The 10,780-nt window shown below is 48.4% G+C and overlaps 3 protein-coding genes across 3 annotated transcripts; all 3 read right to left on the bottom strand.

Moving 5' to 3' along the window:
- Positions 1-1,029: 1,029 nt before the first annotated feature.
- On the bottom strand, positions 1,030-2,019 carry LOC135385373 (uncharacterized). The gene has a single exon (XM_064614662.1). The coding sequence runs from the start codon at positions 2,017-2,019 to the stop codon at positions 1,030-1,032; it is 990 nt and encodes a 329-aa protein (XP_064470732.1).
- A 6-nt stretch (positions 2,020-2,025) lies between these two features.
- On the bottom strand, positions 2,026-2,532 carry LOC135385361 (uncharacterized). The gene has a single exon (XM_064614655.1). The coding sequence runs from the start codon at positions 2,530-2,532 to the stop codon at positions 2,026-2,028; it is 507 nt and encodes a 168-aa protein (XP_064470725.1).
- A 92-nt stretch (positions 2,533-2,624) lies between these two features.
- On the bottom strand, positions 2,625-4,589 carry LOC135385357 (uncharacterized). Its single transcript, XM_064614642.1, has one exon. The coding sequence runs from the start codon at positions 4,587-4,589 to the stop codon at positions 2,625-2,627; it is 1,965 nt and encodes a 654-aa protein (XP_064470712.1).
- Positions 4,590-10,780: the final 6,191 nt, after the last annotated feature.

Genomic DNA, 10,780 nt, shown 5'->3' with positions numbered 1-10,780 from the left:
CTACCGAGACATCGCCTTAGAGCAGCCTTCACGGTGCCGATGAGGCGTTCCCACCATCCGCCCCACCAAGGTGCTCGCTCGACGATGAACCGCCACTGTATACGGTGTTGAGTTGCAAAATCTTGTACATCAGCTGTGGTGGGCGCAGACAAGATGGCTGCGCACTTGTGAAACGTTCGGGCGTTGTCTGAATAGACCAGGGTGGGCACACCACGTCTTGAAACGAAGCGACGGAAGGCCATTAGAAAGTCTACAGCGTTCATAGAAGATGCGAGCTCTAGGTGGATGGCTCTGGTGACGCCACACGAGAAAAGGACGATGTATGCTTTTCCTGATACGGCGTTCGTGATGAACAGCGGATGAAGTATCTTGTACTCCGGCGTGCAGGGCTTGTCGGTGAGCGTCGAGTATTACGAGATGCGTAAAGTGATGCTTCGATGGCAGAAGAATGGGGTGCTTTATGGCGTCGACCACGTTCAGTTGATGAAGACGGCCGCCGACGCGCATGATGCCGTTGGCGTCCAAAAACGGTTGGAACACATGTAGGGACGATGATGGTTTGACGACGTTTCCTTTGCTGAGAGCGGCAACCTCATGGGGGAAAGCCTCAGCCTGCACGCGACGGATCCGAAAGTTCTCAACATGCGTGATTTCCTCAAGCGTGAGTGGGCCAGACACGGATGGTCTCGCAGGTCTAGCGTTGTTCGCAAATCTCAGCATCCAGGCGGTGACCTGAAGGAGCCTGGATAACGTCCCGTAGTCCGTGATTTCCATCCATTCTTCAATTGCGACGACTGCCGAAACTGAGGCATGTTTGAGCGCAGCTGGACATTCACTTGCTGGAGAGGCTCTGTCATCGGTTAATCGAATCCCTTGTTGGCAAAGCTGGTTTTCTGTACTCACGAAGGTGCCAAACGACGATGACAGCCAGCCGGGACCTGTCCACCACAATCTGCAGCACTTCAGAGTGGTAGCGGATACGCCCCGAGTGAGCAAATCCGCGGGGTTGTCACTACCGCTGCAGTGGAACTATTGATCAGCGCGCGATGAAGACAAGATTTCGGTTATTCGAGACTGAACAAATTGCTGGGTTTTGCTGCCAGATCCATGAATCCACTGAAGAGCGATGGTGGAATCTGTCCAAAAATGTACTGGCACTTGACTGAGAGTCTTCAGCGCGGAAACGTGACGGTAGAGACGTGTAGCTAAGAGGCAGGCGAGGAGCTCGAGACGAGGCAACGACACCTGTTTTAACGGTGCCAGACGAGCCCGTGCTATGAGCAAATGGACCAGAAGAGAGCCGTTGGGAGAAAGACTCCGCAAGTGTATGGCAGTGCCATAGGCTTTCGGACTGGCATCTGCGAAACAGTGCACATCGACGGGTGAGTTATCTTCAGGGAGAGCGCAGCGCGGGAGTCTGAGCAGGTTCAATTCTCCCAGGTTGACCTTCCACTTCTCCCAGATTGCGTTGTCTGATTCGCTAACTGGTTGGTCCCACGATAGGCCATTGCGCCACAGGTCTTGAAACAGAATTCTCGCAGATATAATGACAGGTGCGATGTACCCCAAGGGGTCATACACAAGTGAAAATGCTTTCAGGACAGTGCGCTTCGTGGCAGGGTGTGCGACGGCGAAGTCTGCTGCTCGAGTCGTTTTGAGAAGAAGACCGTCCGTGCTGCGATCCCAATGTAGGCCGAGAATCTTGACGATGGGGTCGCCGTCGGAGGCGTTGTCATAGGACGTGCCGTCCATGAGAAATCTCTCCCGCAGAACCGGAGAGTTTGAGGTCCACTTTCGAATATCCATTCCAGCGGATTTCAGTATTTCTACCGTTTCTTGGTATACCTGCAACGCATCAATGTATGACGTGCAGACGACGACCAGATCGTCGACATAAAACCCCGTCCGGAGGCGGGATACGGTGTTGGGATAATCTGAGCAAACTGCCTCAAAGTGGTGTTGCAGCGTTGCTGCTAGCAGAAATGGACTCGAAGTAGCTCCGAAAGGGACTCTAGTCATCCGCCACTAGATAAGTTCGAGATTGCTGTCGTTGGATGCCTGCCGTACATCCTTTACCCACAGAAAGCGAAGGAAATCTCTGTCTTCGGGGCGAATGGTGATTTGCAGGTATGCCTTCCTGATGTCGGCGGTTAAAACCGTGGAGATGCAGCGGAACTGCAACAGAAGATGTAGCAGATCTGCGTTTAGCTTCGGCCCTTTCATCAGGAGAGTGTTCAACGATTGCTGACCTGGCAAGTGGGACGACGCATCAAATACAACGCGGAGTTTCGTGGTGACCGCCTCTTGTCGCACAACCGCGTGATGGGGCATGTAATAAACGTTTATTTGGCGGCTGGTGATCCCCATTACCTTTTCAGCATGACCTTCGTCAAAATACTCACGTATGACCTTGTCATACTGAGACAGCAATTCTGGGTCGAAACGAAACCGACGTAATTGCGAGAGGAGGCGCTGTAGAGCCGTATTCCTGTTATTGGCGCAAGCAGGGAGCCCTAGTTCTGGTTTAACCATTAGCGGGACGACGTAGCGACCGTCACATTGGCGTACATGGCTTGTAAAGTAGGCGGCCGCAAAGTCATCGTCGGGATCAGGAACCGGATCGCTTATGCCAAGGCATCCAAGCGCCACGCTTCCGAAGGGTCCATGTGGTCGAAGAATTCTTGTTGCTCGCAGCAAAGGGAGAGGACTGATACCACGGTGGACAGCGTTCGACTGGGTGACCGCTGGACTCCCTGAACGACCGATCCGAAAATGGTCTCCACCGCGACAAGATCGCCAGGGAGAAGTTCCACTCGGCCGGTGACCAGCTTCCAATAGTAATCGGAACCCACCAGCAGAGCGATGTCCGTGGTGCAGCTCGTATCGGCCACTTCGAGGCCTCGCAGCGAGAGAAGGCTCATGGTTACGTCGTCCAAGGCTGGAGTAGACACGAGGCATAGTTCAGAAATGCCGAGGGCTTCAAGCTCGATGAACGACCGCGAATCCGAGATGGCTTCGAGGCGGACTTGCACCCGTTCGCAGTGAAATCTTCTGGGGTGGCGCGTACGTGCGAAGGAGAACACGGAGAGGTCCTCCTCACCAGAGATTTGGCACCCTAGCTCCTTCAACAGATCGCGACGTATAAACGTTTGTTGACTACCTGTGTCAAGAAGCAGCCGAATTCGCTTCTTGCCTGCAGGTCCTTCTGCCCAAACCGAGACTGTCTGAAGGCGTGCCATTCCAGATTTTGCATGCACGTTCGAGGGTGATGAAGACATGACAGTCTGTGAGACGACGTCGTCCAGCGCTTCGCGCGGTGCCCCCATGTCTGGAGTCGCGGGGAGAGTGGTCGAACAATGCTGAGCCTCCGGACGTCTTTGAATGTCACACAATATGGAAAGGTGATGTCCGTGGCACTTCGCACAAGACAATCCAGCCGCAGATCGGCAGACCCGTGAAAAATGTCCGGATTTGCCGCACCTGAAACATCTTCCCGCTCTAGACAAACGATGGCGCATATCGGCTGCCGGTAAAACCGCCGTGCAGGACTGCAGCGGATGGTCCGGAGAGTGACACAAGGGACAGGGTGTTGAACGTGCGTCAGCAGTCCGCTTCGGAGGTGCGGCGTTTGCAGCGGCTAGGGCAGCGGCAGTAGGAAGCCGAACCGGCTCGTTAGGACTCTTGCTTCGAGCAGCCGACGCTGGCGAAACTGCCCGAGTGAGCAACACCTCTTCCCGAGTCTCCACCTGCACCTGAAGAAATGATAGCAGCGCCTGAAGATCCTCGGCGGCCTTGTCTATCCCAGTGCTTTCATTGTTGCCTTGGGGTTGAGGTACTGCGGCTGTATCCCTTCTCCGCTGATGAAAAAGGACACACAGGTTTTCGGGCAAGCATCGTGTGATGACGCGGTACAAGATAACCGCATATTTGTCCTTTGTTACCCCCAAAGAATCCAAAGCTGCCATTCGAATGGTCACATCGTCATGAAGACGTCGGAGCTGGGGAATGTTCTGGGAATTCGAGATGGGACGAAGAGCAAGCAAATGGTCGATGTGCTCCGCCGTAAGGAGTTCCGGTCTACCGTACCTGTGTGTACGCAGAGTGACCGCAGAGTCGTAGTTGTCGCCGCTGATCCTGATGCTTTCGATGGATCGCTTCGCGTCGTCAATGATGTAGGAGACCAAGTACTTAAACTTCTCGACCGGAGCCAGTGCTTGGTTGGAGTGGATGGTGGCATCAAAATGCTGCCAGAATTGTTGCCATTCCTGTAATTTTCCCGAAAACTTGGGTATCTGAAGCTTAGGGGGAGCGACGGATTTTTGTCCCGCAGGACGCTGTTCATCCAAAGGTGCAACATTATGCTGCTGGCGAAGCCTACGACGTGCCCTTGTGATCATTCCCTCGAGACCTTCCTCGTACTGGAGCGCACTGTCAAGTTCCGCTCCCAGCTGATCTTCGGGGGTTTCCTGGGCGATGCTGCTATCGAGGTCGTAGAGCGATTGCCGTTTTGCCACCAAATAGTCCAACGCAGCTTCAACCTCTTCGACGGACGAGTCCTGCTGCCCCAGCAGGTCGGAGAGCCGTGTCATGGTGCGCGTCAAGTGTGCACGTAGTCCACCTCTTGTACGCTTCAAGCGTTCCATGGCAGGTCACGACGAGACGACCTTCGAACGGAAAGCGAAGGAACAGGCGGCCTACGTTCCCGGGTTTCGGCACCAGAAATGTGTGAGGGAAGAACGAGGCGCCCGCTCTGCTTCCGAGAGGAAAAGCTTTAATGAACTAAAAACCGAAAAGCAAAATGGCGAATATAGGCTCGTGACCACGAGACCCATCTCGACCTCCTTTAATCCGCAACACTGGGTCCTTGTACTGAGATTTTAACAGTAGTGACCGCAAAATTTGGAAAAGGCGCCAGCAGAACACTTTAAAACGGGCGGATCCCTTTGTATCCCTTTGTAACGGGTGGATCCCTTTGGTGCCAAAGGTACATTGGCGACTGCTTATTCTAATGCCCTTCCCACTGGGATTGTAACGGAAGCGACCGCACAATCCGTAAAAGTCTGCAGCAGAGCCGTTTAAAACGGGCGAAACCTCAATCATGGTTCCAAACACATCATTATTGAACATGAAAGAACTGATGTTCTGAGGCTGGAACAACATAGAAGGGACAAATACATACAAAGCCTCAAATTTGCACCCTGGAAGTCGTGTTAGCTTAGCTAAATTGGTAGAGCCCTGGACCGGCAATCCAGAAGATGTGGGTTCGAGTCCTACAGCTGGCTAACCTTTTCAGTGACTTTCATCTTACATCATTATCAACAGCTTATACTACGGTCTTCTATTGGGATTGCAACAGAGCCGACCACAAAGTTTGGAAAACGCAGCAGCATAGTTCTTTAAAATGGGCGACACCCCCGTATCATGGTACCACAGACATATTCATAACAGCTTATGCTATGCCTTTCTACGCACGTGCGAAAGAGGCCACCGCAAAATTCGGGTAGGGCGGCAGCAAGGCCTTTTCAATCGGGCGACACGTCTTATCAGTGGCTTGGGCAATGTTATTCTGCTGGGGCTATAACGCAGGCGACCGCTATTGTACCCGGTGTTTATACGTGTGTAGAAGGGACGATTGTCTCGTAAAAGTCTTCTGAAACTGCCGTCCAAGACGGCGAGTTGATTTTCGTGCTTTCGTGTTTTGAGTAGCACGGGGGTAGCTGTCGCCCGCGTAGCGTGTGACGAAGACTGTGCAAAATATAATATATTTGAGATATATAAAAATATATATCTCAAATGCAAAATGGTCAAACAAACGTCATAAAAAATGGACGCAAATACTAAATAATTGCAGTCAGCTGTGGAGATTCTGTTCAGGTGCCGATCGGTAGCAGTTTTATCTGAATACAGCTTACAGAAACAGGATTTCTTGAAATGAATTATGAAATTACCAGTTCTGCTGAAACTAGAGGTTCAACTCACAGTGCACAAAATGATAAGAATCAAAGGAATGGCATAACCGAAGTAAAATAGGGAAGTCGACAATTATACGCTATGTAACCTGTCCGTAGTGGGGTCTCGATAAACTGCCCCCCCCCCCCCCCCGCTGATCCTGTGTCGGCAACACACACACACACACATACTTGTGCACACTGCAAACTGAGGATTAAAAAAGGAACGAAAATAGTTAATTTAGACGTTCACAGTACGATTACATGTATAGGCTGTCATGAACAATAAGGTGGTGTCACGAGATTGGAAGTATTTTGAAAAGCTCATACCAGCTCCCGTGGCATAGTGGTTAGAGTGATCGCTTTCCACGTCGAGACTGCGAGGTGACACGGGTTCGAATCCTGTCACCGGCTGTGCTGTCTGAGGTTTTCCCTGGGTTTTCCAAAGACTTTCTAGACGAATGTCGGCACAGTTCCCCTTGAAGTCGGCCCAGGACGCATACTAACACCCCTGCCCCCCACTCCTTCCTGCTGTCCTCTCTTCATCTGTCCACGTCTATACGCCGCTCATGGCCACAGTTGCTTCGCAGCGCTAACACGGAATTAAAAAAGAAAAGTGCATCAAGAGTGCTTCTTAGATAGACGCCATGAACTGCAAGAACTTTCGCGATCGTCACACGGATCGTGTTCTCGGATTTGCACGATTTGTGTGGGTCGGTCCGTGGCAGGTAGGGGGGGCTCGAGCCCCCCGTGCCTACGCCACTGCTAGTAGATGAAGATAACTTTTTTTTTTCTATTTGGCTGCGATTCGTGTTATCGCTTTGTGAGATGACGAGAGGTGTGACCTTTCGCCACGAAATGTGGTCATTTCACTACACTGTAAGAAAATATTCCGTTTCAAAACAGGACCGAATGCTGCTATCCGTTGATGCCAGCCAATTCCCCGTAGTCCTCCGTTACGGCTCTGATGGTAGACGGCGAATGTACAGGAATGCACCCGTAACTGAGAAAAACGGTGTTGAATCTGTTGTGAACTGCCAACGGCTACCACTCAGTAAATAGTACATCATCACGGCTGAAGTGCCGTTTGGGCAAGGTACTGCTATATATCAGTAAGTATAGGAAACTGTACTCGTGATGTGCCTTTTCATTACGGCAGCAATTCACTAATTATAATGACGGGGCCCTGTGCAGTAATGAAACGATGATTCCGCTTTAAAACAGGGATAAATGCTGTCGACCATGATGCTAGCTGCTTTCCTGTTGTTTTCCTTTACAGTCCTTATGATCAATGCAAGGTGTCGAGAGATTTTGTTTCATTGTTAATTGTTCAATTCTCATGTTTTGTGTGTCCAGAGAGGATAGCTTTTCAATAATAACACTTTATTTCGGAAATTACTGAAAAGACTACAAATAACTTGTGCATGACTTTGGTGGCGGAACATTTGACCACTTTGTATCACATGAGCTGAAAAGAAAAGAAAGTATTACTGAGCCTCTTTAGTCATAATACTTCCACAACAAATTAAATTATTTGATGAATAAAGAAATGTAATACGCTCGTAGGAAGCATTTACAACTTACATGTTCCCACTTCTTGCTATATTCATCTGCGGCCCTCATCGCCTCACGCATTTATGTATGTAGCCCTCTTGATTTTTTTATGCCTGCTGGCTCCCTTCGTTCTCAATGATACCAACCAGGTGCCTAAAATCACGACCAATTAATAAAATTTCCTTATGAGTATTCAAAATAATTGCATGAAATATTCTTAGTTTCACATGGTGTAATGATCAGGATAATCACTCCATTTCTCTACCAACTATTCCAAATAAGTTTATGAAGAACACTACACGTCCAACACTGCAAGTGGCACAACAAATTTCTGAGCACATAGATAGGATTTTTTTTTTCATCCGTGAAACATGCTTATAAGCATAGTTCAGCATGCCAGAGACACCACCATATGTGAAGCATATGAATGTCTCTGAAAGGTTAGCAGTTGATATGGCCTCTGCTATACGTATGTGTTACATCGCCTGCTGTATTTACTGCAGTATGTATCGTACCAGCCGAGTAAATATGTAGTATAATATATGGAGGGTTCTTGCAAGACAGGCCCGCAGATAATCTAAGCTAGAGCACCATCTGAACTTCCAAACCAGTTTTTTGTTACTCTACTACACCACGTGACTTTCAAAATGCTATATTTTACCAGTATATGATGTGCTCTCCTACAACATTTCAATGCATGTCACAACATTTTTTTTATATCTGCTGTACTCTATCCAGGTAAGCCATGCAAACAGCAAATATACCTGTGAATAAATATCAGGAGTGCTTCCCACCTTCAATGGATATGCAGGGCCATGACGCTGCCATGTGTGCCACTTCCTGTCGTTGAGAGGGAAGCAGAACATTGTCTGCTTCCAATGAATCAAGTACTGTCTTGCTGAGGCTCTCCCAAGGGTAATAAATTCGTGAGAGCAGAGGCATTTGTGGGATTGGTGAAGGTGTACTCACACATGTTGACTGATCTAAACAGGAAAGCAAAACAAAAAATGGCACTTAAAGCCCCAAGCAAGAGGGCAAAGTGGCATCTGGAGATGTATGCACTATACCTTGTTTCCATAGTCCATTTTTAACAATGAAAATGTCATCGAGGCATTTCTCAGCACCTGCAACCATAGAGCGAAGTGATAACTCATCCATTAAATACACCTAGAAAGAAATAACTGGTGTTATAAAGATTTTTAGAACAACAATGCAATTGAAGCTCATACGAGCGTTATAAACGTTATAACAAAAGTGGCATACCTGTATGTTGCCCTCCTGACAAATTCCATGACCCACAGCAACTCTGATTAGCTCCTCAAGACATGTTACTGACACAAAGGTTTTCGTTTTGTGATCTCTACTCCTGATCTTCAGAAACGTCTAGTAAACGAGAAAGAAAGAGAAAAAGAAGCAGCATTGAGCAAGCTCTGAAAACCACACACATATAGCAACAACTGTAGCATGCACAGGGAAAGATATGTACCTCTCATATGGAACTTTCTGTGTCAGAAAACGAAGTTATTAAGAAGAAAAATTCTGCAGCAACAAAGTGCACCCGTATATCACCTACCAAGAGAGTGCAAAAAAGGGATCCATTTATAAACAGCCTTCAGCTGTGCAAGCATCAAACCTTTACTGGTGAAAATTTTGACGCCGCTAAGACTAGTGAAAGGTACATTTGTTTGGAAAGACTGTGAAATGTGACCTCTTTGATCAATTGCAAACTGTAGAGGATCGGAATTTTGCAAACAGGAGGCCTTCCTATAGTGCAAATGCAACAGATTTCAATGGAAAGTATAACGGCCATATCGGAATGATATCCACTTTGGAGATTGGGACACTTTCAGGTGAACATTCCACAACAGAGGAATTCCGTTTACTCCAGCTCCAAGGCGGGAAATAGAGTCACAACATTTATCAATTTTTTGTGCGAGATCACAGCAAAACACAAATTATTTCAGTAGCCTCCCCCTGCACGAGTGAACGTTAGGCAACTCTTTACGTTTCTACTCATGATCTACACACAGTGCCACACACAGACACTGCTTTCCTGCTGTTGCACACCGTTGCTGAGACGCGTATGCAACGAAACAATTTTTGCAACCATGCTTACAAGTGGTGCTCGTATTTGACTTGGTATAGTGGTGGAACAACGAAACAGGTTGTAAACTCACCTTTGCTTTGCGGGGGTACAGTCGGCCAAAGACCAAACACTAGATGCACTTCCAAACACTTAAAACTTCACGGAGCGTCTCATGCGTCTACGAGGAAAGAATTTCGCGGGCTTCCAGTTAGCGGCTCAGGTGACAATGCTGTATTGCTCCGCGCTGCGCACTCGCTGTCGGCGAGACGCCGGCGTCCTTGAGCCTGCCACATTCATCCGAGCAAAAAGTTAGGCCCGAATATTGCGATATCACTGTTGGATCGTTCAAAAACGGTAAATATGTGCTTCGCTGAAGACATGAATCGTCTTCCATATTTCTGCTAGCATAATCGTGACGTAGTCTGAACAAAATATTTCATTTTCAGCGATATTGCTCTACTCATTCCTGGAAAAGATGACGGGATAGCAACGCTTCATGTACCGCTACGGAATCGGAGCAGCAATGAAAAAGAGAAGCTCTGGTTCCGTGGGCGACGTTCCGTAAATTTACGGTCTTTTTTAACAGTGTAGTTTATTTCAGTCATCTCCATCGCATTACGCGGCGCTGATTGCCCACAGTTTGTCGTGAGACGATCGTTATACTTGCGAGTAAACGGAGGATCCGTCTACAGACTTCAGAGTTCAATCCAAGAAATTGCATTTGCATTGCAAGATAGTTATCGTGCGACAAAAATTCCTCGTAGCAAAATGGATGCGACAGCACTCCTTCCCCTTGCCTACATAATAAACATTTACCGTGGTGCCCCCTCCTTCTCATGCTCCGGTTCTTCGTTGAGTTTCCCCACATGTAGAAAACAAAGAAACTTGTTGGAAAGAAAAAGGGAACGAGACAAAGACGCGCGTGCTCTGGGGAAGGGTGTTGGCTTATATTCTTTTCTCTCTGGGCAATAGCATTCACGCCTAGCACTGACAATTGTTTTGTAACAGCCTGCTTTCCGCCCCTAACAGGCTTCGCTGTCATAGAAGTGGTCAGTGACACTGGGAGACCGAAGTTGATTCGTCATGCGCAGCGAAGGGCGCAATTGTTATGATTCGAGCCTATTGTGATAATCGCAGTTTCATTGTGATAAGTATTATAATAATAACGAATACAGTTCTATATGCCATTTCA

Source organism: Ornithodoros turicata, chromosome 1 (genome assembly GCF_037126465.1).
Source record: "Ornithodoros turicata isolate Travis chromosome 1, ASM3712646v1, whole genome shotgun sequence".
Classification (NCBI taxonomy): Eukaryota; Metazoa; Arthropoda; class Arachnida; order Ixodida; family Argasidae; genus Ornithodoros; species Ornithodoros turicata.
This window is presented reverse-complemented; position numbering and strand designations above follow the sequence as displayed.